This window comes from Cyprinus carpio, chromosome B11 (genome assembly GCF_018340385.1).
Source record: "Cyprinus carpio isolate SPL01 chromosome B11, ASM1834038v1, whole genome shotgun sequence".
NCBI classification, from domain to species: domain Eukaryota; kingdom Metazoa; phylum Chordata; class Actinopteri; order Cypriniformes; family Cyprinidae; genus Cyprinus; species Cyprinus carpio.
The window spans coordinates 14132557-14160293 of record NC_056607.1 but is presented as its reverse complement, the minus strand read 5'-3'; the positions used below and the strand labels follow the sequence as shown (position 1 = coordinate 14160293).

General features: G+C 37.1%; 3 protein-coding genes across 4 annotated transcripts in view; all 3 read right to left on the bottom strand.

Moving 5' to 3' along the window:
• Positions 1-409: 409 nt before the first annotated feature.
• Positions 410-14497, bottom strand: cass4 (Cas scaffold protein family member 4). 2 transcript variants are annotated; one of them, XM_019067620.2, is made up of 7 exons: positions 14301-14497; positions 6375-6776; positions 5150-5221; positions 4633-4746; positions 3224-4486; positions 1804-1887; positions 410-1710 (listed from the first exon to the last, which is right to left on the bottom strand). In XM_019067620.2, exons 1-7 carry the CDS (start codon positions 14304-14306, stop codon positions 1309-1311), a joined length of 2343 nt encoding a protein of 780 aa, XP_018923165.2. In that variant the 5' UTR covers positions 14307-14497; the 3' UTR covers positions 410-1308. The 2 variants fall into 2 exon arrangements, with proteins under 2 accessions (XP_018923165.2, XP_018923164.2); XM_019067619.2 differs by having other exon boundaries at positions 6375-6779; positions 14301-14496.
• A 3093-nt stretch (positions 14498-17590) lies between these two features.
• LOC109049958 (cleavage stimulation factor subunit 1-like) lies at positions 17591-22100 on the bottom strand. Its single transcript, XM_042734042.1, has 6 exons — positions 21945-22100; positions 21436-21620; positions 19697-19974; positions 19229-19426; positions 18719-19109; positions 17591-18299 (listed from the first exon to the last, which is right to left on the bottom strand). The coding sequence occupies exons 2-6, from the start codon at positions 21602-21604 to the stop codon at positions 18040-18042; spliced, it is 1296 nt and encodes a 431-aa protein (XP_042589976.1). The 5' UTR covers positions 21605-21620; positions 21945-22100; the 3' UTR covers positions 17591-18039.
• Positions 22101-22985: 885 nt separating this feature from the next.
• Positions 22986-27737, bottom strand: part of LOC109050304 (eukaryotic translation initiation factor 4 gamma 3-like) — a 41856-nt gene continuing 37104 nt past the window's right edge. Inside the window, exons 25-34 of the mRNA XM_042734041.1 lie at positions 27456-27673; positions 27229-27347; positions 26243-26415; positions 26027-26152; positions 25082-25163; positions 24783-24881; positions 24439-24585; positions 24269-24350; positions 24032-24178; positions 22986-23950 (exon numbers count right to left, since the gene is read on the bottom strand). Of these exons, the coding sequence (XP_042589975.1) occupies positions 23769-23950; positions 24032-24178; positions 24269-24350; positions 24439-24585; positions 24783-24881; positions 25082-25163; positions 26027-26152; positions 26243-26415; positions 27229-27347; positions 27456-27673 (1375 nt within the window). The 3' untranslated portion in view covers positions 22986-23768. The remainder of the gene's footprint in view (positions 23951-24031; positions 24179-24268; positions 24351-24438; positions 24586-24782; positions 24882-25081; positions 25164-26026; positions 26153-26242; positions 26416-27228; positions 27348-27455; positions 27674-27737) is intronic.

Here is a 27737-nt window from a genome sequence, read left to right as displayed (position 1 = left end):
GTGAAATTTCTAAATAACTATTAACTTTCTTTTAACGTTCTAAGTAAGGATCCATTGTTATTAGTTAATGGTTTTAAAATTAATAGCTTTTTAATACTTGGGGTCCATCTGTTGGTTGCTGGTCTGGTTGGGTACAGTAAAACTAAATGTTTTCCAAGTTTCAGTCCATAGAGGACGCCAGTGGGTTATTTATATTTGACATTAGAATTCAACAGTTATCATTAACAGACAATTTTGCACATTCATGATCAGATATTTGATCTAACACATCTAGTAATTCTTATGTTGTTATATCTTCTTTTATGTTCCACAGGAGAAAGACAGTTATACTTTATTTCTTTTGTGTGAACTATCCCTTTAACTACTATGCTATCACATAAGACATAAACAGTCTTATAAACAGTCAAAAAACTGTTGATAATTAACATTTTATTTGTGTCTAGAAGAAATATTTTCACAGACATAATTATATGTGAAAAAAACAGAATTCTATATTCTCACAGTGTGTGAATATTGAAAACTAGAACACTGACAAATTATACAAAAAAATGAACATTCATTGTATTGAGGAAATATTTACATTTTGCTCAAACACTGAATTTTCAGACACATAATATAGTCATCTACATACATTTTGTCTATTTATTACGACCAAAAATCTTTATACAGTGTCGGGCATTATAAAAGTGCAATATGAGGTTTGGCAGAATGAGAACACCACAAAGAATAAGACTAATAGATGCCCAGATCATGTTTAAGACTGTTACTGTATTGCTGTTTTTAAAAAGAGCAGTTTATCCAAAAATTAACATTCTATGACAGAATTTCCATTTTTGGGTGAACTGTTACTTTAACATCTGCACAGCAACTAGCACGTTTTCTGCTTTGTCTTCATGTGTTTACATGCACAATGACACAGAGATCGCATAATAACCCAACAACGACATACTGTAAGTCCATGCAAACACTTCAAACAATGTTCTTTTATCGGATATATACATTTTTTAACTGTGACAGCCAAACCTGATTGCAACAGACTTTTAATATCTATATGTAAACACCTTAACTGGTATTTGCACACACCATGTTGTTATTTGAGGTTATAATTAAAAGTTTTCCCTTTGTAACCTTTAACACTGCCTCCTCATCCAGACTAACAGGTTGAACAAAAAAAGGAGCTTGTTTTAAGGGTGGCTAGTTTACACTCACATACAAATCACACAAATTGAGATATTTCACAAATACCATGTTGTCTTCACCAGACCACCTCCACACGATAAACTGGGCAAACAGATGGCAAACTGCTGCTCAGTCGTCCAGTGATACTCTGAAGTGTTGTGCCTTTTGAGCCAGCTCTCTGGCAATGTCCTGCACCTCCTGGAGAGCCAGTTTGTCAGGGAAGTTCAAAGCTGCCTTCTTGGTCACCATGGCCAGTTGCTTGAGATGGGCACACAGCTGATTGCTCATAGACAACATTTCCCTGCTGGCCTCTCGATTTTTAGCTTCACTACACAGAGTGTTCACGAGTCTTTGGCCCACCATGATGACCAGCTTGCTGTGGGAGATGAACGTTTCAGGGGGCTGTCCATCATTCAGGCTACTTATAAACACGGTGATGGCCTTCTGAATAGCTCCAAAATACAGCCGGCAGTGGTCAGAGATGGGGGTCTGGAGTGGACTGCAGGGGTTAATGGACTGTGATTTGGAAACCTTTTGAAGACACAATGAGTAATAAAATGATTAGAGTGTCAAATCAATGAGTTAATGCAATACAGTGAGCTTTTTTTAAAAAAATTTTTTTACCTGTTTTTTCAAGCTATCACCATTCTTCTTCGATTTAAAACTGCTTTTTGCTGGCTTTGGTTGTTGGTCGAACTCTGTCTTTGTCTGTTGAAAAGCAATAGTATTGGTTAAAACAGTATTATTGTTCATGTCTTGCATAATTTACTAAACATTACACAACCAGTCAAAAGTCTGGAGTCAGAAATGAATGAATACTTAATTCTTAAGCAACAAAACATCATATTGATCAAATGTAACTGTAAAGACATTTATAATGTTATAAAAAAAAATATTTTTCAAATGGTAATCATAAGAAATGTTTCTTAAGCAGCAAACCAGCACATTATAATGATTTCTGAAGGATCATGTGATACTGAATTCAGCTTTGCATTACACAGGAATATTTTTAATAGTGCTGTCAAACAATTAATCGCATTATGTTTACATAATATATGAGTGTGTACTGTGTATAGGTATTATGTATATATAAATACAAACACATGCATTTATATATTTAAGAAAAATATGTTTATATATAAAATATTTATATATAATATAAAATACAATAATATAAATTTATAAATGTATATACGTGTAAATATTTTCAAAATATATACTAAATGTGTGTGTTTATATATACATAATAAATAAACGCAGTAGGCATACATATATTATGTAAACAAAAACTTTTATTTTGGACGCGATTCATCGTTTGACGGCACTAATTTTCAAATATATTAAAACATATTACAGTTCTTTTAAATTGTAACAACATTTCTCAATATTATTGTTAATGGATAAAATAAATGCAACCTAGGGGAGCATAAGAACTTTTTTCCAAAAACATTTTAAAAAGTATTACCAACCCCCAACTTTTGAATGGTTGTGTATACAGATAATACTAATTAATGCTTATAAAAATGCACATGCAAGGATACAAGATATACCAGTACCATATCATTTATCACTGCAGATATTAGAGATTAAAACAATAATATTTTCTCAAACATGCATGTTAATTTCTTCTATTTTTACATTTAGATTAACTTTGCCGTCATTAACACGTCAAAAAAAAATTAATAATACTAAAAAATTTAATATTTATAAATATTTCATATTTATAAATGCACTTTTCCGCATTTAAACTATTTAAATTTTTGTTAGCATCTTATTTTTCATTTTCCAATTTATTAAGATTTAATATTGAATTTAAATGTTTAACATGATCAATTGCCTGTTGTATAAAGGCATGTGGGTTAAAACCTTTAATTGTCTGAAGAAGAGCCTGCATGATCAAAACCTATGTAATAGTCTGTTATTAAATTTTTGTATTTTTGGAGCACAGGTGTGCAGACTTTTTCTATATTCATGAACATTTAATATCAACCATTTATCAGTAATAGGTCATAACATGAAAAGAATTATGGTGTGATTTGCCTACCTGAAGTTGTACATAGTCACTTTCATCTATTCCTGAGTCTACCATTGGTTCACTTTTTCTGTGACTTCTCCTTTCAGACGGGCGTATATTCTCCACCACTTCTGGTTCCTTAGCCCGGACTCTGAAAAGAAGCTTTCCATTTGCATTCAGGATGGATACCAGCCTCTTCACATCCTCTGGTATGGTTCGAGCCACCATAACAAAGCGCTCCAAGTCGTCAGGCGTCTGTGGCTGGCTGTCATCCTGAGCTAGCGTATCTAGTAGCCAGCCCAGATCTCGCAGAGTCCTTGCAGCCTGCTGAAGGATCAAGCCCGAGTCTTCAACGATGGAGAGCTGCTTCAGAAGCCTGGTCCGCAGGTTGAGGTCTGTCAGTCGCTGTGCGTTACCTCTGACATCCAAGGCGAAGTTCAAGAAGCAGGTGACAGAGTCAGTCACGTCTTCCGTGGCCATGTGGATCTGATGGAGGTGCTGACTCAGATGCTCTTTGGTTCTCCACTGGCTGCTGACGAACAGCATAAGCTTGGGCACAGATTGGCACACTGCTTCTTGCAGCTCAAGCAACCTGTTGCTGGCTTCCTCCTGTGAAAGTGTGACCTCACGCAAGGGCTCAGGTTCAGGAGAACTCAGCATGAAAGAGTCGCATGAGCTCCTGGAAGAACTGGAAGCTGTGGAGGAGGTGGACACTGTTGAGCTCCTCTGGTGGTCTTTGTTGTCCTCATCGTCCCTTCTAATCGTCTCATCCACAGGCTGCCTGGACACTGTTCTGCCCCTCAAGGGCCAACGGTGATGTTGGTCATACATGGGTCCAGGTTTATCACTGTACTCAAGAGATTCATGGGTCTTTTTAGAGTCTGTTTCAGGAGGGCTTTGCTTTCTGGGTAACACTACAGGGCTCTCTGTTTGTTTAAGGCAAGGTGGGACATCGTAGATGCATGAATTTGTTGCATTCCCAGTATCTGTACAAGACTGCACCACTGCAGTGCTCGGTTTAGGGATGTCATAGAGGGGCTGGATGGGGCCATGCCTGTTTTCAGGCCAGCTGTGATTTGGCAAAGTGTCATAAAGCGGCTTGTTTGAATTCATAGTTTTGGGTTCACATCCTTGTTTTTGGGGGAAAACAGGCACGTCATAAATCCATTCAGACTTACAGGGTTTTGGCATGGTAGTATAATCACATAGAGGCTTTTTAATATCCTCACTGATGGAGGGCACTGGGACGTCATAATTGGGGTCTTGGGAAGTCATTGGGGGTAATATGGCGACCTAAAAAAGAAGCAAATAAATAGCATATTTCACTTAGAAATAGTTCACAAATTGATTCGATTCAGCTTCTGTACTGAATCAGAGTTCCATTAGTGAAGACAGTTTTAATGTGTTTGTATGAGTTGCTGTAGCGTTACCATGCTTACTTTTTTCTTGGTTGCAGTCGCACATCTCGCACTGTGCAACAGTTCATATCTATTATGAAAGTCTGTGTTTGATGTCACTGATGTATTCCCTTCCAAATGCTGCAGTGTAGATGACTTTAAAAGAAAAGTTACACAATTCATGATGCTTAGTTTGATAAATATCATTTGCAGATTATTTCACAATCTTCTCAGTCTTTTCACTGAATAATCAAAAATGACTAGTGCAAGAGTTTTTAAACTTTTCAATGCCAAGGACCCCCATTTGTTTTTTATTTATGCTGTGTATTTAAACTGATCAAACAATGTCTGTCAATAAAATAAATAGTGCATAAGTACAAATTTATTCTATAATCATTGATCATTTCTACATTGTGCTTCTGTTTAGCTCTTTTTTTCTCTCTCTCAGTTTTTCTGCAGGCCCTCTTGCAGACCTCTAGGTGTCCCATGACCTCAACTGTAAACCCCTGGGCTACTGAACAACCCAAAAACAAACAAACAAAAACTCAAGAGGACTTACTCTGAACAAGGAGGGTTTTTTCACCAGGCTTGGGACATCATATATTTCTGTACCAACTCTGGCTGTTAAAGTCTGAAAAGATAAAAAGTGTAAGTATAGACACTATACTAAACAAGCAAAAATTGGAATAATCTAGATGACAACATGGCCCACTTCTTAAAGTGACACAGGATCCTTTAAAGTGCTGTACACTTTACTGTGTGCCTGCCCAATTAACCCGGTTTTCTAATTGAAGCCATGCTACACATAAGCTGCTACCGTAAACATTTCTTCCTAAAGCTGGAGGGGAAATGGGCAACATGTGAACCCAGCTACTTCACCTATTACACAGTAACTTGCACAGACACTTCCCCCCCCCCCCCTCCTATCTCCAACCCCCCCCAACGGGTCCCCAGCCATAGATCTTCTGGTTGTAGTTAGTGGTGTCTGAATTCTGTCTTTGCTACTCTTTTACAAGCTCATAAAGCCCCTGTGCTGCATACCTGTCCCCACAGAGAGAGGCCCCTGGTCCCCATCTGTGAACTCTTTGCCAGCAGGGGTTTCTGAGACATTGCTCATTGTTAGCCTCAGTTGAACATATAGTCTACTGAATCACCTACACATTCAGTTCTCCCTTTTATATTTTGGAATGACTAGCTATTGACATTTCATGGAATATTTAGTGAATCACGTGTAAAGGTCCAATAACTTTACAGTCCACAGCAATGGACAAAAACATAGTTCATTATAAGCGCTGTTAATATGTTGTCTGCCACTTTAAATACTTGAGTCAAATGTATTCTGATTGGCTGTCAATGTTTTTTAAATAACTAAATAAATCCAATCCGATTCCGGATTCTTAAAGTTCTGTTTATATGAACCCTACACTTTGCAATCCAATTCATATATATTTTAAATGTATGTACGCATATGCAGCACAGCACTGTACATTACATGCCAGGTATTTTAAAATCTGATAGGTATTTTTGAAACCTGAATCTGAATAGTCAGATTATGAATAATCTGAATTTTTTTCCTGTTGATCAGATGATTTGAGGTCTGCACCACCTGTTTCAATCCAATTGAAAAATGAATTCGGATCAAGTTTAGTTGGATTTATTTAGGTGTTTACATGAAGGCATCTCAATCTGATTGAGCCATCAATCTGATTATCAACAGATTATTTGGGTGCAGAAAAAAACAGCTACTGATGGAAAATGTGCTGTTGCTCCAGTGAGAGACTTACGTCATGAGAAGGCCTGGTTCCTTCTAGATCCAATTGTGTCGTGTGCTTATCTTGTGAAGAGGCAGCTTGAGGGGGCACTTTATATATTGTACTCATTTCTTCATAAATCGGAATCACTGGTGGCCTGCTAGCTTTTGGAGTCTGATAGATGTTCTGTTGGCAGTGGTTGCTCGAGTAGTCCCTCTCTGTACCCAAGTTCATACAATGTTTCTCAGCCTCTGCTGAGGAAAGCGGAGCCAGGCGGTTTGCTGGTGCCAGGCCCTGACGTCCATGAAGAGCACACTTCCACCAGCCGGTGCTCTCAGCCACGTTCTTCTCCAGCACAATGATGATGTCACCCTTGCTAAAGGCCAGTTCATCCTCGGTTTCGGCTGTGTTGTCATAAAGAGCTTTGGCAAACAGCTTCTGAAGGAAACAGAAGACAGAAGATGTGAGAGAAGGCTCTCTAAAGACAGCTACTGGTTAGAAGAAGACACGTAATGACAATGACACACAATGAAGGATCACCATGGATGGCAGGGGTTTCTTGGGATTGGATTTTAACAAACAATGGCCTTGTGTGACATGGATAATGGGCCTTTGTGTAACTAGGCACATCTTCGTATCTTTGCTGAAAGAATCCCTGTGACCTTGTTTCCTAGATGTCCTCTGAGACTTTTTTTTCTTTGTATTATTAAAATATACTGCCATTATCATGGTATACTGTAAGCTCTGATAATGTGGTTTTGTTCTGTCTATAAATACAAAAGTTTGGGGTACATATTTTTTTAAGAAAAATAATATTTTTATTCAGCAAGAACACATTAAAATTGATCAAAAGTGACAGTAAATAGGTTAAATGTTACAGAAGATCATCAGTAAAATGTCTCGCACACCAAAAAAGCATTTCTGAAGGATCATGTGACACTGTAGACTGGAGTAATAACTGCTGAATATTCAGCTTTGCCATCACAGGAATAAATACATCTTAAAATATATTAAAATAGTAAACAGTTATTTTAAATTGTAATAGTATTTCACAATATTACTGTTAATACTATATTTTTGATTAAATAAATTCAGCCTTGGTGAGCATAAGATACTTTTTTTTTTTTTTTAATATATTAAAAAAAAATGTACAGAACCCAAGAATACATCTGTGTGTTTGTGTAAAAATAAAACATGAATGACCAAAAGATTTCCTGAACCTTGTTTGATTGCATTCATTTTTTGCACGTTTTTGTAATATTGAGTACTATAACTGAGAATGTGGATGTCCAGAGACAGGTGAATGGATGAAATGGCTTCCTCTATGCTTGGTTTTCACTTCCTCCAACAGTATTCTTTAGAAAATTCTGGTCTAGACTGTTTAACAGTGGGAAACATTGTGAACAATGAATCCATTCAAATAAAGTTTGTCTGTGAATCGACAGTAGTTCCGGGGTTTGATGCTCAGGTGCTTCAGTTGTCTGTACGGTTGTTTATAACAGGCCCTCAGACACACAAACCCATGCACCTGTAAATCATACAGTAAATAAGAGATTTGATGCGGGTGACATCTGGAGAGCCTCTCATTCAGCACACATTACCACACACACATGCACACACACACGCTTCTACTATGTGCACACGTCCCTTTAAACCCATTCCATGTGCTCACAAATTCCTCAGCAGCAACAGTGCACATGCTTAAAATTAAACGGCACTGGAGCATAATAGAAGAATACTTTTCATGAACATGAACTGTTAGTGATCAGAAATCTGTTTATCAGTCACTTAGCCTTATTCTCAGTTAAATAAAAAAAATACATACATACAACATAAAGCAAAGCAAAACCAATGAAACTGTCAAAGTTTATAAGCAGTTTTTCATTAAATGTAAAGTCATGCAAATCTGATTACACAATATTGTCCGAATACACTCAATCTTTCCTCTTTTTTTAAACTACAGTATGTGACATTTACCATGCTGTGTGTAAAAACATTTCATTTGGGCACAATATATGCATGAATGTTTTGTTAAAGTTAGTTGCTTCAATGAATTCAGTAAAACATGTATTATTTGATTTGTCTAAATCAACTCTAAATCACCTAACCCTAACCCTGTATATACAGTATATAGGCCTCTATATATATATAGATATAGGGAACAAATAATTTATTTTATTATATATATTTCTGAGTAAAATATTCAAAATAATATACAAACAGTATTTTAGAAATTATTCTATTATAAATCTTATTCTATTATAAATCTTAATACATTTAATCCAATCCTTTTAATTCACACATTAAAAAAGTGAAAAGTGAAAAATATTTACAGGTGCTGTAAACAGACATTGATTTTCATTTACCAGAATATTCCTTAAAAAAAAAAAAAAAAAAAAAAAAAAAAAAAAAAAAATTTGGTGGGTTGTGACTGACTCACAACCCCACCTAAGACTTAAATATAACTACTAAATTGAAGAGCTGTCTGCAGAAACAGGTGATCACCAGCTCTTCAATGTAATTTGCACATGTGTGCATGTGTATTCATGTGTGTGCAGTAGCTGATGTTCAGCCCCCCCACTCCATATCCTCTTCCCCGACACGCCAGCCTTCCTTCCTCAAAGCTCCACTCTCCGCTGATAAGAGACGGATGCAAGCGCTGCCTTAAATGGCTCATGGACGGGTCCTCTGTGACAAAGCCTCTATTCAGCCCACATGGCTGACATACTGAGCATCAGTTCCGCTCTCAAGTCCTCCAGTCGATTGCAACGCGGGCTCTGGTTAATGCACGCTGACCACAACAAACCGCAGACCCTCCTACAATGATCCACACAGACCAAAGCACACCAGGGCCAGTCCCAGCATGCTTTGTGTGTGCATGAGAACTTTGTGTGTGTTGCAAAAGAGGGCACCAACCCGAGCTGCACCTAGCTTACTTTAATAGTAGACATGGCATGAGGTGGTTTTGCTAGCATACAAAATAATAGGATATGAATTTCTTGTGGTTTAGGGCCATTTCAGTTGTTTGTTTTATATAGCACAATGCTAACTACAACAGAAAAACAGCAGAGTTTTCAGAACGTATACAATAACACAATATGCCTAATATGGATAGAAAAGAATCACTGAATTTACACTGAAAAGAGTACTTGTAATACAATGAATGTATCAGACTCGTGATTTTGTGTGTGCCTTCCTGTGTTTCCTTATTTGGTCATGTTCCTTTTCTTGTTTAGTTTGATTATGATTCCTGTCACCTGTGTGGAGGATGGCCTCGGAACCCGTAAGCGTCCCCAAGTATATTTTTTTTGGGGGGGGTGTAGTAGGGCTCCAGCCGTAGAGGCTACTCTGCTATGGCCCCCTGAACTGCCTGCACCACCATAGCCTCTGTGTTCCCTACTCCGCCATGGCACCCAGAGCTGTCGGCTCCGCCATGGTTCCCAGAAAGGGAGGCCTTCCGTCTAGTAACCCTGCTCTTAGAGGTCTCCAGAGCGCCCTCCCCATTGGATGTTGTACGGCACCGGACGTGCCTTCCTGGAGTGGGGAGTAATGTCAGACTCTGGTTTGTGATTTTTATGCGTTTTGCTTATGTGCCTTCCTGTGTTTCCTTATTTGGTCATGTTCCTTTTCTCGTTTAGTTTGATTATGATTCCTGTCACTTGTGCTTATTAATTATCCCTGGTAATAAGTCTGTGCTTTTGCATTTTGTCTCTGTCGGGTTTACTGATTGTTATGTTGATGTGTTCCCTGCTGTTTCCAGTGTTAATGTTCCCTGGATTAAAGACTGTGTTAGTATATTCCTCATCTCCTCGCTCCTCAGTTCCTGTTATGTGTTGTGACACTGAATTTCAATTATTGATTTTATGTACTTTTTTTTTTTTTTTTTTTTAAATTGGGTTACTGAATATGCAGAAACAACCACACTGAAAAATGGTTTACGATTTACTTTGAAACAATTTTCATTCAGAAATGGTCAATTTTACTGGATACGAAGAAGCATAAAGTAACACATAGAATTTAACATGACTTTTTTTTTTTTTTTTTTTTTTTTTTTTTTTTTGGAAGTGTACTCCAATACAACTTAAAATAAGTAAATGTGTGTGTGTGTATATATACATATAGGCAATATATATGTATATATTTTACAGTATATAAGTATGTATTTTGTAGGTTGGTAGGTCAAAACTCTATTTGAGACGTATATTAACACTGGCTCAACCAATGGTGTGAGTTTGGGGCGGGGCTATCCGTTTGCCCCAGCTAATGGAAGATGGTAGACTTTTCAAGAAAAGCATTATTTTTGCAATTCTGCTTTGTGAGTCTGGTAGCACATAAATTATGGTATGTTTTCACACTTATTAACATATTTCTGCAAAAAAAAAAAAAATGGTTGGAACACTGTTCACTACAGATAAACAGTCCAACCAGCAACATTTGGTGCTCAAATACTCTGTGCTGAAATGGTGTGACTAGTGAATTTGCCCCTGGTCTGTACAAACACACACGTGTCTTAAAGGAAGATTGCTGAGTGTGTAAAAGTTTGCGTTTGGAGTATGCGCGTGTGTACAGTGAGAGAGGAGGTCAAATTCAGCTGGGATTCCAGCACACGCCTGCTTGTGCAGATCAGACTGGGACAGCTGGCCTCAGCTCTCAAGAAGCAGCTGTCTCTCTCCTTCATGTCTCTCTCTCTGCACATACGGGATGAAAACTGTGATATGCCATTCTGTGCTTTCACATGATAATTTCTAGATTTTAAGCATTTTATCAATATAAAATGTATTGCACGATTCACTAGAATACCTTAGGAGCAATTTTTTTGAATTAAAAATATATCTTTTATATATTTTGGTGACTATCAGGCTTTCAAAAACATGAAAAAATTGAATAAAATTAAGATTCATTACTTCAGAGAACTACATATATTCCTATGAACAAGTGTAGTTGTTAAGTGTCGGAAAAGTGATCCATAAGTGTAAGCTTTTACAGTAAGAATGTGTTCACACTTCTGCAAAATGTGTATTTAGTGTGTAAAAGAGCTTCCCATTCACTTTAACCCTTCAACCTAACCATGAAAGTACAAAACCCCAGTGTCAGCACTCCTCAGCAGAGGATTCTATGTACAAGGCAAAAAGGCTTGCTATGCAAAGAATGACAAAAACACAGACGTCAGATCTTTTCATCATTAGCACTTTCTAATAAAATTTTCATGAACCCACAAAAGAAAAACATTTTTGTCCATACAATGATAGTCACTGAGTTCCAAAACAACCTTGGCCCTCATTGCAGCGTATGGACAAAACCACACAGAAACTGCACTTTTCCCACAATTTCCACTTTTTGTACTCTAAAGAAAGAAAGTAAGTAAACTATCCCTTTAATTGGATAACTGCACACATATTTGAGATGGCAGAGAAGCTGTTGATGAGACAAAGTGTTCCATATTTCCAAAGGAAGAATATTTTTGGAGTGAGAGGATTGCTTTGACATAAATATTTATAGCGTGCTCACAGGGACACTGGCTCAGGCAATGAGCATCTCTCTTCACAGGGACAGGAAACTGCCTTGTTAAGATGATATATTAGACTTTCCCACACTGAGTGAGTGCACGAGTATGCACCGATGTAGGCCATCTGAGATGTGCTTCATGCAAATAGTGTACCCAAGAAAAATTCCACTTGCTTTCCAACCCCATCTCATAGTTTAAAGGCTTTTTAGAAGTGACAACTTTATCCCACTCTCTCCCATGCACTGGAGAGTAGTTAACAAGAAGCAACTCAACTATTTGTTCTTTTGGTGTAGTGAGCCAAAATACAGACAATATAGCAGGTATAGACGATAAAAAAAATAAAAAAAACATAGCCATTAGGTCTGGTTTACTTTGCAGCTTACTGAATTGAAGAACTGACAGCAAGGACTTTCTGACCAATATGCCCATTTTTTTAATGTGACGTGATTACTGGATTACTGTGATGTTTTTATCAGCTGTTTGAACTTTCGTTCTGATGGAACCCATTCAGGATCCAACACCCACCCACTGTATAAAAATTGTCCAACTTAAACTTCTTTGGTATTTCCTGTGTCACAACAATGATGATATCATACACAGACCTCTTGTTTCTTAGAGATGACTTCCTGGGACCCATTGATTCTCATGGCTCTGTTTACTTTTTTCCTTCATTTTTCCAGGGAGGATATAGGAGATAATAATGACTGAATGATGTTTAGATATGCTATACGAGTAAGTGTAATCATCCCATCAGTAGCTACAAGTTCCCCTTTTAGAAATGTGAGTGTTTTGAAATGGATGCACCACAGGAAATGTAATGCATCTATGCAATACAACGATTAGACAATTGAATGTAAAGACAAGCAGCAGATTATGCTAGATGATTATGATATATTGCAAATAAAGGCTGAGGGTTTATGAAGCCTAACGAAGAGACTATTTTGCAGACTATACATACTATATTTCCTGACCCTTCATGTCTTCTACTTGTATGCATACATTGTTACCACATTTTGACGTCTTCCTATAGCAGAGTGTTTGTAGATTTTTTCCGCCTAATTCATCAAGTACGTTTTAGTTGTTACAATAAATTTAGTTACAGATGTAAACATACATTTTAAAACGCTTCTATATTTAACATGTAATAAATACAGTGAGATATAACATAAAAAATGTAACCTTATAACATCTATTTTTTTGTTCAATGAGTTCTGATCGAAGGAAACAGAAAACAGAAGTTCTCCAAAGATAAGTCTACTCCCTATGTCTTGTTAGAAGTGTGGGTGAGCGGAACCAGGCCAGTCTGTGGGTGTGAATTTGTCACTAATATGTCACACCACATCGCAGATGATTAAAATACTTGATGTAAGGAGGATCACAGAAATGGGCAAAAGGTCAAATGTCAAAGAAACTTGTATGTAGCAAAAATTAAAGGTTTTTCTTTTTGGAAAATTCACAAGGATCCATTTAGTTGATCTAAAGTGGCAGTAAAGACATGTCACAAACGATTTCAAGATTCCAAAGAGATGCTGTTCATCAAATGATTAAAGAAACTGTATCCATCAACAAAGAATCCTGAATCCTAAAGTGACCAATTAGATCACTAGAGAGTATCGAGGCTTATATTTCAGCATTTGTTGATCTACAGGTATACAAACCACATCAATATGTCAAAGCAGATCAGGAGTAAGTACAGTAGATCACTCATTTAGACATAAGCTTTTCTGCACTCTATCCTAAAATCAATTCCTGTCCGGACCAATCTAGTCAACTGAACCCAGCTGGATATAGAAATAGACATAATATATCAATCTTGATACATCACATTGGTTAAACATATAAATATTTTGTCACATGTGATGTGCAATATCTGATCTGACTGGCTTTGGAATTATAAGCAAAGACATATAAAGGTGTAAACCACAGCCAAGGTTTTGGTTGTGACAAATAAAGTTCAGCAGTTCATTAGCATCAGATAACCACAGAAACATTTACTCATATAGAGATGGGACTTGAAAAGTAAAAAAGCTAATGTGCATCTATAATAATTAAAGTTTCCTGTAACCTCGCCAATCCAACTCAACCCTAGTTCCAAAAGAAGAGAGCATGTTAACGGCAGCCATAAAGTGCCATTCTCTTCCTCTCACTCTCAGGGTTAGCTGTATCATGTTACAAAGCACCTGCAAATTTAGTCTATACGAGGCTCAGGCGGTGAGGGCAAGGGTTAGAGCTGACACCACATCTGAATGGTAAAATCCCTGCAGTTGGTTGTCAGCAAACAAAAAAACAACAACAAATAAAACTATTGTTCAAGAGAAACGGTTCCTTTTTGAAACACTGACAGCAGGCTAGTATGGCTTCCTCTGAGAAATCACTTAATGTTACTAGTTCATTCAGGGTCTGAAGATGCACCTAAAGAAATGTAAAGTTAATTTAGAATGAACAATACTGACCTCCATCTCCGAGATATGAATCTTATGATCAGTCAGTTCATAAATCCCATTCAAAAGTCCATGTAGAACTGACAAACACAGTAAAGCATCTGTACTTCTGTTTGCTATATTTCTGTTCTCTGGTCTTCTTGTTGCTCTGTGTCACACACACACATTGCCCGAATAAACCCAGTCTCCAGACACTTCACAATAAGAGGTGGGGAGTGCAGCATTCACTCATGACATGTGTCTTGCTCTCAAACACGTCAGCCAATCCGAATCCCCTTTAACAACTGCTGCCGCACCTCCTCCAACTTCTATGAAACTGTGAGAGAATATCTGTGCAACTGATTTTAAAAAGCAGAAGTTAGCCTGAGTGTAGGTTCTTTTCCAAAAGAAAGACACTGTCTTTTCAGTATTATTATTACATTACTTCCACTATTTATTTCACAAATCTATTTTAATTTTCTCATTCTCACACAAGCTGATTTACTGTTTCAATGGGACAGATTCTTCAGTGGACAAACTTTGTTGTCAGGACAACAGATGGAGCCCCTGTAAAGGGCTGGTGGGGGTGGGATACCAATGATATACAACAGGGTTTCTCAACTTGTGGGTCATGACCAAAAAATGGGTCACAGCTCTGTTTCGATTAGGTTGTGGAGAGCTCTGAAAAAATAATGGTAGATGCAAATAATAAAATACAAATAATATAATAACTGTGTGTCATTTTTGTTGTCAAATCACTCCATCACACTCTACACCATTATGAAGCTAATTCATTCACCTGATACTTAAAAGTAACACAAAGTACAATAAAATATTACTAACGCTACTTTTAAAATGGGTTTGGGAATAAACTATTATTAGTGTTACCCGCAATGTTTTTTATTTTATTATTCATATATATATATATATATATATATATATATATATATATATATATATATATATATATATATATATATATATATGAATAATAAAATAAAAAACATTGCGGGTTTTGGCTGCAAAATGATTAGCTTAATTACCAGTTTTGGCTGCAAAATGATTAGCTTAATTACCGATCATGAAATCATTGAGACATTTAGAAGCTACCATATGTCATTTCTGAGTCTATGTCATGTACATTTGGATCATCCCATGAAGTTCATGGAAATATTAATAAACATCCATGTTAAAGGAAATTTAGTATGAAAATCAAACACGTCTTTACCGTATGTCTTTAAAACATCAAATAATAATATATATATGCTTTATATATTTTTTGTTTATATTTTTAAATATAGGCATTGAGAAGCCATGAGATATGGCTGTAATGCATATTGGCAAGAGGCACAATATTTATTCTAAAAGTTATCCTAAAAGTTGCGAGGCAATGCAGTCTAAAGTACAAAGGCAGCGCTCTGAAATAGAGCATTGAAGTTACACATTTTAACGTGATGAGTTTTTGCCCTTAGCCAAAACTATTTGCTCTGGAAAAAATAACAGATTAATGAGACCAAAGACTACCCACTAGATTTAGTGGCAAATTCCAGAAGATCTGGCCGAGATGAGACGGCTCTCGGCGGGTTTATGAGCGCTGAATAGCCGCTGACGTCTTGAAGCTCGCATCTACAAATATATATATATATATATATATATATATATATATATATATATATATATACACACACACACACACACGCGCACACACATACATATATATGTATGTATATATATATATATATATATATATATATGTATGTGTGTGTGTGTATTCAAATATATTTATATCATCTATATAATCTTAATGCTATAATTTCCAGTTGCGGTCTGGTAGAAGCTGTGTATATTCTGGACAAACATTACAACTCTGTAATTACTTGTTCCACCTTTAGGTGTGTAAACCTTTCTTTTGTGAAGCCAATGAGCTCATCTGACCTTCCCTGAAACCAAACGAATAAATACGGATCTGTTGCACAGTAAACACACTAGCCACACTTGCTGTGAATGTGGCTTTGTACTAGCACTATTAAGAGCCTGACCAGTGCAAGAAAAGGAGGATCTTGAAACAGTATGAGGAATTACCCTTCTGCGTCAAATATTTAGACAAACTCCAGGGAATTTAGCCTTGAAAAAGAGGGGAAAACCATATTTATAGATGTTACAAATTCATCATCACCTTGACATTTGACATTACTGAAGAAACTCCAAAAATACTAGCACAGATTTTAAATGTACACAAGTTACGTTCCACCGCACTGTGACTACTTATGCAGTGTTCAACTGTTTGAATTGCAGTTTGTAGCAATTGCAGATCAGGTTTTAAGCAACTGTCCACCACACACATTAACATATGAGGATGTTGCTGAGTCACATGTCTGAATCTACAGGGGATTCTACAGAACAACTCTGCAAGCAGTGTTTGGTTGCAGTGTCTGTAAATGACTAATGTGTCATTTTGTCTATATGCGGCTGTGCTGGTGGCCACTGTTTCCTTTCAGTACATCTCTTTCTGTGAGAGCTTTGCTTCAACCATTAGCCACAAATAATAATAGAAAAACAAAAAAACAGATGAAACAAAACCCACACTGAATTTACAAATGAAGTTGTTGAGAAGCATCTAACCTGCAATCTGCAAAACTGATTGCAGGATAGATGCTTTTCAACAAACCAAACGAAGACTGCAAAAAGCTTTGAGGAAGGAAATACTGATGATCATTTTGATAAATGCAAAGGCATTATGGGTAGTCAAAAAGCCCACTTTCAAATCTCTATAGCTAGGTCCTAAATACTGTTCTGGCTCATTCTTTAATTGTATAATATTGCTGAAAAGTTTGGGGTTAGTTTGATTTTTTTTTTTTTTTTTTTTTTTTACTTTAATTTGGAAAGGATGCATTTATAATAACACTAAATATTTTAAATAAATATCTGAATGATTTCTGAAGGATCATGTGATACTGAAGACTGGAGTAATGACGCTGAAAATTCTTAAAATATATTCAAATTCAAAATACTTATTTTAAATAGTAACAATATTTTACAACAAAAAGTTTTTAACGTATTTTATAATCAAATAAAATTTTTCCTCAGAAGAAAAACTTTCCCAAACTTTTTAATGGCAGTATAAGTCTAGCGGGTTTTTTACTCTCAGAATTTTCTCATGGTTGAATGGTTTTCAAAACGAGTTACACCACAAAGTTGAATGCTTGGGGTCAGGAGTTTGTTCAAATCCTTAACCCAAAGTTTGCTCAACAGCAAGCTGCACAATGATTCCGTGCCATTCAAAAACTGAAAAAAAAAAAAAAAAAATCGAATGGCACAAGAAACAATTCTCCCAGAGTCTTTTAATATAAAACAAAGAGCACAGTACACAAATCGAAATGGAAAAGATGACATTCTAGGCACTTGCCATGACAGAATAGTACTCATCTACTTGTTATCAGATACACAAATAACACAAAAAAAAAAAAAGTTTCTAGCTTGTCTCTAGCTGCGAGTATAATATCAATGCAACTTCACAGCTGACAGTTTTGATGTTATTAAATGGTAACATCAGTAAAGTTCTAAAACTCTGAAAACGATGGATCTCAGATGATTCGTAAAACAGCACCACCCAAATATAATACAAAGGTACTGCAGTCATAAGTTCTCTGATGCTTTGAAAAATGGTTTTGTGTGTTAAATGATGCACATGCTTGGCAAACAAGGCTGCGAACTCATAAACAGTGTGGAAATTTCTGTGTTTGTGAGTTGCTGATACAAGAAGCACACACTCCTAGTCAGTGGTAGTGCGGCGATACCAGAAGCGTGCTCTGAAGTCGTCGCTGCAGGTCATGAAGCCGGGGTTGGTGGGTGAGTGTACGATACAGCGCACAATATTATTGTGGCCTAATGAGAGCAGGTTTTTCCTCTCGGCCGTGCGTGAATCCCAGCAGCACAAGCTGATGGTTCTCTCGTCCGGCAGCAGCACATAGTCCTCCGTGTGGTTGAAAACACCCTGAGTGCGGTGTGTTTGTCGCCCACTGAGACCTGCACCTGCGTGACAGGAAACATAGTGAGGGTAAGCTGGCAGCAGAGTGTGCGAGCCGCAATGAAAAACACCGGACAGGTGGCGTGATTAGAGCAATTTTCTTGTTAACTGGGCTACACTGGTTACGATATATGTTTTAGAATAAATCAGTTCATAAGAGTCATTTGCCCAGAAATCAGACAAATAAAAAGAACGTTTCTTGCTATTATGTTGCAGTACACTGACTTTTTTTGGATAACATTTAATACTGACCACAAACATTAACATCTTAAGTAAAAAATTCAGCAGCGACAGAACAGAAAAGATTTTAGGAATCAGTATCGAGACTGCTTAAAAAATAAAATGCACACCTTTTTCCTCAATCAGCATTCTTCATCTAGCCTGGGTAATCTATTCTAAACCTACCCATAATTCTCCATTTTACCTGTGTACTTGACCAAAGTCCGGCCTGTAGAAATCTCCCAGAGTTTAGCAACAGAATCCTTCCCGCAGGACAGAACATACTTGGAGTTCTTGGAGAAAACAGCCGAGCAGACCTCAGCGCCGTCGTGGGCTTTCTCAAAGGTGGTCACACACCGGTTCGACACCCCGTCCCACAACTTGATGCTGCCGTCTTTGCTACAGGTGACGTAGCTGTTAGCGCTGGGATTGTAACAGACTCCGCAGATGGTGTCTGTGTGCTGGTCCAGAGGGTTGCAGGACACAAAACACTGGAAAGTGTTAACGTCATAAAGACGCAAGGTTGGGTGTTGTGTGCCGACTAGCAAGAAATCTCCGGATGGATGGAAGGAGATGGAGCGCAACATTTCAGCTTCCTGTAGAAAATGAAAGGGAGAAACATTCCATGCGTACACCTCCAATAAATGAAGGACCACAAAACTCAAATTGACCTTTTCAAACTAATTTAGAGGCATGATTTAGCTTGATTTTATACCTGTATGTGCTTGAAGGCTCTTTTTGCAGATGGCTTTGAATAGTCAAAGAGTTTGAGGGTGTAATCACGAGAGCCAGAGGCTAAGATCTGTTCGGTCGGGTGAAAAGCAAGGCATGTGACCTCATCCACATGATCATACAAGGTTCTGATTACAGGGTGGTTCTCCATGTTCTGCTGGGCCGTTTCGTTCATCATCACCTAAATCGAAAACAGAATTACACAGTCAGGTTGTCCAACTGGAATAAACTACATAATATTAAAGCCACCATGAAACTGATTTTTTTATTCTGAATTGTGCAGTGCATCCAAGTTAAACATTATCACCAAAAAAAAAACGTTGCAGAGGTGTGGGTGCAAATTTTGTACAAAATAAAAATACAGCTGAATGCAATGTTCACAATAAGATCTATAACATGCCTTTAGAAAAGAGATAAGGTGACTTGAAAATCAACTCATCCAGGCACTCACCTCAAGAGGCATGGCGCTTTTGGCCAGCATGCGCTCAGTGTCCAGGATCTTAATGGAGGCGTCAGCGGAGCCCGTGGCTATGAGCTGCCCATCGCGGCTGTAGGTGGCCACACGGCACGGACCCTTATGAGACGTCACATAGCAGGTCTCATACTCTGATGCTTCTGGGGACATGGTTTGCACATCTGCATCAAATTCCAGGTCGATGGCCACACCAGGCGCCACGGTGTCCGAACGGCCAATGGCATACTGTACCGCACTGTCATCATTCTCCATTCCTATGAAATCAGATTAAAGTACTTTTCTGGCTTCTTCGATAAACATTTCTTCAGCCCAACAAAGTTGCCCAAGTTTCTTTTAAAATGATTGATATTTGTGAGCTAGTAAATAATAAGCATACAGATTGTACTTCACCCAAATGCTCTTTTTGTCATCGCTTTGAAGAAAAAAGAATTGTGTACGTTGCAAAGTGTTTTGAATTGACTTTTGGTAAGAGGAATTCATCCCTAAGCTGTGTAAAACAGCAAAATGTTTGTGCTAATTGTTTGAAAATAGACCCTTTTCACATTAAGTTTAGAATTATTTTATTACTATTCCTTGCAAAAATTCTTTAATGGGGAGACACTGCAAGCAAAAACACTGTTTTTTTCATGCACCTGTCCTGGCAAGTTTAAGAAGTTAAAGTTTTTTTTCAGACTAGTGGAAAGAAAACATCCAAAAGACACTGTTTAGTGTTTCTTTTTATAGCACTTTATCTATTTGTGTCAATAGATTTCAATTACAATACATATTTTTAAAGGCGTTTTTCTCAAACTGAGTTTTTTTCTCCTACACGGAGCCATAAATCTCCACTTCAGTATTTTTATTCCTGTCTGTATCCTGAAGGTTTTTACACTGTCTGTATCCTGAAGGTTTTTACAGAGGGATTTGTTCATACATAATTTGCTTGATTACATACAATCAACTGAGTAAGTAAGGCGATAACATTTTTTTTTTTTTTACCCTATTCACTTGCAGTAACTCGCCTTAAAGGGATAGTTCACCCAAAAATGAAAATACTGTCATTAATTACTCAGCCTCATGTTGTTCAAAATCTGTAAAGCCTTTGTTCATCTTTGGAACACAAATTAAGATATTTATGATGCATTCCGTGAGCTCTCTGTTTATGCTTTGATCTGAACGTAAACACCGTTTCCTCGAACATACGTTGCATACGCTGTTCACGTATTTGATACTTTACAAAATGGTGCTATAGGGTGACGCGGAGACGAAATGTTGAAAAAAATCATTATTTTTGTTTTCTTTGCGCACAAAAAGTATTATTGTAGCTTCGTAAATTTTCGGTTGAACCACTGATGTCAGATGGATAATTTTAACTATCTCCTTGCTATGTTTCTGAGCCTTGATCATAGTAGGATCCTTGCTGTCTGTGGGAGGGACAGAGAGCTCTCGGAATTCATCAGAAATATCTTAATTCGTGTTCCGAAGATGAACAAAGGCCTTACAGGTTTGACACATCATGAGGGCGAGTAATTAATGACAGAATTTAAATTTTTGGGTTAACTGTCCCTTTAAAGAACTCTTATTCAGTTGCTTGTTAAAATCTTTTATGATGTAATACTTATGCTTTAGTGTAAGAGTAAAGAGTAAATGTATTCTTTATTGCAAAGAAAAAAAGTAGATGAAAGTAGTTATTAGGCACTTGTTTAGTTAAGTAAAAATAAGTGATCGAGTCATACCTGTCTTGGCCAGCTGCATGAGCTGCTCTGATGGAGACACCACACTCTGGGGCTTCACCTCACTGATCAGGCTGTTGGCGATAGCGGTGTAGCCGTCATACAGCAGCTGGCTGATGATCAGCTTGTAGAGGTGCTGTCTGTCCTTCAGTGTGGGTTTGGGCCGGAACATCTTTGCTGCTTGATCTCTGCAAGTGAACGAAGAAAGACAGAAACGCTCAGACTGCAGGTAACGTTAGGTTTGTGTTTGGAAAGCTGTCTATCCAGACAAAACGTTCTATGATACTCAAAATGTTTTCCAGGCAAGTTAGGCAACTTAGACTCAAAACAGACCCTTTGTTATTCATTCTAGTGCATTGTTATCGCAAATCTGTGCGTGATACGGATTTCGACATATCATTTTAAATATGGTTTGTGTCTGTTTTGAAATAAAGGTAACGTTAAAAGTAATCAACAATTAGTATATAAACGGCGCTTCATTCATTACAAGTTGCATATAAATAACGACTTACCAATTCAACACTTCAGTAGCTGCGCGCACACGCTTTGTACGTCTGACGTCACCACGTACGCATATACGGTGGAGTTGTGGGAATAAACCAGACACATTAAAAGTCTCCGGCTAATTTAAAGTAAAAGTCCCTAACTGGCTGTTTCCGTTAACTTGATGTTAATAAAATAGCTTACATTAAGTAATGCTAAGCAATTTTATTAGTTAATTAGGAAAACAATAAATAAAATATATGGTCTCCTTTTATGGATCACTTGCCTCCAGACGTGAGAAATATTTTTCTGTGTGATTCTCTACAGGTTGTGACTGTTTAACAATATTAATACTTATAGGATGGTGTTTTTTTTTTTTTAACCTTAAAAAAAAAAAAATCTTTTCCTCTTAAAACTTTTTATTTATTTATTTTGGATTTGTTTATTTGTTATTGTTCATGAGTTACTTTTGTAGTCAATTTGATGTAAAATTCATGTCACAATATCTTAAAAGATTTGCTGTTAACTGATTGTATTTCTGGAAAGCAAATTGCACGTTTATCATGTTAATATTGAATAAATATGTCATAAAAAAGAAAAGAAAGCGAAAACATACAAACAACAATAAATAAAGCAAATAAGATATCCCAAAGAATATATTTCATATTATATATAAACATATTCATATAAATATATTTGAACTGCTTTTTTTATTATACTATGTATTCAAGGACACATAATTAGATGTTTAGAATTAAATAATGGTGAAAGACTAATAAACGTGTAATTTATAAGTAGTTCTGCAGCCTTAAACACTCAAGATCTAAATTAACTAATATTATATGAAATTAAAAGTTTCTTGACATACTTTTCATATTATATGTATTATTATATATGCATATATAATATAAGAATTACTCAATCTTTAGTAAAAAGGGACAAATTAAACAATGTTGTCAAAAATTAGGTTAAAAAAATCAATTCAATTAAAAAAAACATCAGCAAACAATCTGGCGTATTAGCACAATCCTGTAAATTTCCCTCCAAAGACAAACAGCACACCATCGGGGTCATTTTTAAATCTTATTTTTCTCTTTAATGTATTTACAAGCTTAACATTTCCTCTGTAGTTCTTCATTACAAGTACACTGAGCAATCCTGGCAATTTTCTGACTTGCATTAGTGTTTGCACTTCACCTTTAATGCATACAGGTGAGGTATTTGATGATGATGTCTGAATTTTTATTCCATTCAGGATGCATATTCATTTTTACTGTGTTTCCCATGTTATTCAGAAAGTCAGTTGAGCAAAAGCCAAAGCAGAAGAACCAGTGGCAGGTGTTTCTCAAAACAGTCTTAACCTTCAGCAACATTAGCCAATCCTGGACCAGCTCCCACCTCGAGCCAAAAATGCATTTTTCTTTTTTATTTCTGAGGAAACATTTTATTTGTTTTGAAGTGAATCACATGAATCCAGGGAGGCTGCTGACACATTTAAACAAAATTAATATAATTGTTATGATACATGTTTATTCTGTTATTTCTATCAATGTTCTTTTTTGCCTGCAAATGTTAAATAGAACTCCATACTTGCAGTCTCTTAAAAAAATAATAAATTAAAGAGTTCAGAACCTATCTTAAGTCTCTTCTTTTAAAAGTAACAAAAGAAAAAAAAAGTCAAACTTTAAAAGAAAAATATTTTCTATATATATATGATACAAGTATTTAGTGTTCCCTCCGTTTCGGAGAGAGTTCCAGCTCAAGTTGGCCAGCGTTTCAAAGTTCCTTTAGTTTGAATGCATTTTTGTATTTGTGTCAGTAGGGGGCGTCTGGGCGTCGGCCACCTGCTTATGTCAATTATCCTCAGACTCCTCCTCTGCCTCACGTAACCAGGTGAAGAAAGCAGTGACTGACTTCAGCGCTACGCCTTTTCCCTGCTGTTCCGCTGGGTCTTTACTCGTTTCCCATTGATAGAAAGCGTCCTCCGAAATAACGTCCTCGTCATAAAGACAGTCGAAAAACATTCGGAGTAAATCTGCAAAAAGAAGTAGATCAACATGACAATCCTAGAAGTCATTCGTTTAGTTTGGCATCTTTATTTGCATCTGTTACATACTGGGTGGTTGATCCAGGGCCACAATCAAAGACTGAAGAGCGTAAAGTGCTTGCAGCTGCCGCTCGGTGTCCGAGTTAAGGTACTTATGTAATATAGGCAGGCGTCTCTGGATGATAGCAGTGTCCACTCTGCAGGATGGGCTTTCATCTGGAGAAGAAAAAGATGAAAGTAATTGGTAAAGGGAAGATGGAGATGAAGCCGTTATATAAAAGGCCCAAGAGCAAGTAGTTTGCTCACCTTTAACTGCTGCTTTACAAACAGCTGTCATTAAAGCTCTCAAAAATGGAGAGGAACTCATTTGAGATTCGTCCAAATTAGCCTGAAAAGAAAAGCAGCTTTCTTGAACACAGTTTGGCTTTGCAGAACTGCTTGATCCATATAAGAGAGGTCCATGGAATCGGTCTCACCTCGACCCAGTCGAAGATCTGTTCATCACTAGCCATGTCTTCCAGCAGAAGGTGCTCCAACTGTTTAAAGAGCTCCTCAGGACTGAGGCCGGGTTTAGCTGTGGCCTGGGACACAGGGGAGACGTCTGACACAGTAAACTCTAACTTCTGGAAAAAGAGGAACAAGACAGAACTAGTTGATTTTTTTCGTACAGTTCTAGAAGTTGCTTTAAAGTAGGTTTGGTTTTTGGAAATTTGAAAACAGCTGAACTACTGTCATAAAAAATGTACTTCATTTATAAATGTTGCTTTGTCTAGTCAGTGGAAATTTGTATCTGGGAAGGGTGTTTAGACTACATTCTCACCTGTTGTGAGATAAAGGTTGGAAGATTTTCTCCCTCAGGCAGGAAGTCGGCCCAGTTCAGCCCAGACTCTCTCCACAAATCTCCAACTTTCCTATGGCTCTGTAGCACAACCAGACGAATATAAACACACAAACTCGCAGAACCAAAAACAATACACAAAGCTACTTTACTGAATACTGTTACAGTCATAGAGGTGTCTATGCATGAAAAGCATCACGCAGGAGCACTAAACACAGATGTCAACTAGATAAAGATGATGTCAATGCTCCAAACACCATGTCAACAAAAGTTAAGCTTACCATTTGTTTGCATAGTAGGTGCAGTATTTCAGAAAGTAAGATGGCAGCTCTTCCCACAGGGAGTAGCGGTTTACTTAACTCACTGCAGAAACAAAACAAATCTCCATTAGATGCTAAACTGAATCACTATGACAGCTGGAGCCTGCAAGGACCCGGAATGACTGCAGCTACTGTGCACTGCCAAACTGTTAAAGCCCCAGAAGTCATAGACCCAATACAATGGCATGTTTCCAAAAAGAGAAGTTATTTCTTTTATTTTTTAGTACTGAATTCTGTAGTCCATCTTATTCAGATTACCAGTCTCAAATAACAAGATAATATCCATATCGACTTTGTCAAAAAAAATGGACAAAACTGTAACATTTCTGACTGCACAACCTGCTTTGGATGTAGTCCACCCTTCGATGACATATTCTTGTCTACGAAAGTTGTGTGTGTTGTTCTAAACTGATTTTTTACATAAACTATTGAAAAATATGGTACAAGGTTCTTCTAGCGTAATAGTGACAGGGTAGCTGAGGATGCTTTTTGATTAGATGTTAAAAAAATGTATTAACAAACAAATGACGGCTCAGTTACTACCATTCTGCCTGCTTTAAAGATTTCATTTATTTTAATGAACAAGTAAATAGCCCGTGAGAGAGAGAGATATGGAGAAATATAATGTAGAGATTCAGTAGCGAAGTTATTTTATTAATATAAGTTGTACGACATCGTTGTTTTATAATATGAATAATATCTTGACCTTGTACTGGAGCGTTAACAGTACATGCATTTCTTAAAACGTCCTTTGAAAGGAGATTCCACCCCAAAAGAACATCCATCTATTAATCAACAACAACATATCATAGGTTTTTAGGGTTGGAATGTCCTTGTAATCACAAATTACACAAAAGCACCAAACAGAATTCATAAGACGTTTCTTTTTCAGTGTGGAATCCTGACCTGAACAGCTCTCTCATACTGATTCCTCCCTCTCTCAGCAAAGGACTGAGCAGCTCAGCCAGGTAAAGCCAAATGAAGGGAACATCTATGGCCATATCATCAGCCTGCTCCAGCATCTCTGAAAACCTACAGAGCCAAGAGACAGGGACAAACCACAGTGCTTTACTGCCACAGTAAGAAAGTAAATACATTTGATATTAATGTGTGTGTGCTTACCCTTTGTAGAGTTGGGAATGGGGTATGATGCCCTTCTGAATGAGCTGATAGTACAGCAGTCCCATGTGCTCTCTGGCTTTCTGGCTGCGCTCCAGTGTGCACTCCAGACCCATGCGCACAAACACAAACAGCAGAGAGGGCTGATCCATCTCCATTACACACTGCACTGCCTCCTGCACACATGAACAGACACAGCACACATTCAAATGGTTTACAGCACTGACAAACAATCACACAGCAGATATTCAAAGTTACTTTACACATCCTTAATCAAACACAATAATGAAAAGATGTATGATGTCAGGCACACACATATTACAATGAAAATGAGATTTTCTAAATACATCAAGGTGAAGAAATGAAAAAGGCCATATTGACATTAAAAAAATACATTTATGACTGCGCAAGCCTTTTATAATATATTCTTGTCTATAAAAGTTGTGTTGTTTTAAACTGAATTTTTACATAAATGATTGAAAAATATGGTAAAATGTTCTTGTAGCGTAATAGTGACAAGGAAGCTGATGAGAATGCATGTTGTACTTTTTTATTAAATGTTCAAAAATATTATTTAAACACAGTGTTCTTTTAGAATCACTGAGATACTATAATAGTTTTTATTAATATTTTGAATATTTTAAGGCACACCTATCTGTGAATCATCCCACTTTACCTTCACAAATTAAAGCTGTTATTGATGTTTGCAGTGCACTATAATGTTCATTTTTGATCTTTTCTAAGTTCAAATGAGCAGCATTTATTTGAAACACAATTATATTATAACATAAATGTATTTACTGTCACTTTTGATTAATTTAATAAATCCATGCTAAAAGTTAACTGCTTCTTTCAACAACAACAACAAAAAAAAATAAAACAATAAAATTCGTAGTTACCCCAAACTCTTGAACAGTAGTTTTTTTTTTCATTGTAAATGTTGGGAGTTTTTGTTACTTGTGGGTTGGTGTTAGGCTCCTGTGATGTACCTTGTAGTCATTAATGTGCAGAAACTCATCAATGATGGATTTGGACTTCCGCTCGACCTCCTCTTCAGACAGGATGGGCTTCTCTGAAACACCAGCGACCTGCAGCGTCTCAGATTTCACTGCAGTGAAACAGAAGCTCAGTATTTAGAATATACTGTATATGTTAAGTACACAAGAAATGGAAAATGCAGCTTTAATGTATGTGTGTTCACTAGTTCCTTCCTCACATGTCTCCGTGGCTCTGTTGTTCTCTATTTCACATTTCTCCTCTGAGATGCTGGCTTTGCGAGTTGTGTGGTGTGAGTCAGGTCCCTCCCTCCATGTCTCCTGAGGGGCCACGTTGTCTGTTAGCTCCTTTGCGCTGCTACCTCGGCTGAAGGGCCCCGGTCGTGACGGCCCCAAACTCACCGGCTTTTCACTGCGTTCACGACCGGTGCTCCCTCGACTGGCAGAGACATACAAAATAAGACAAATGAAAAGATGGCTAACTTTTATACATTTAAACTCTA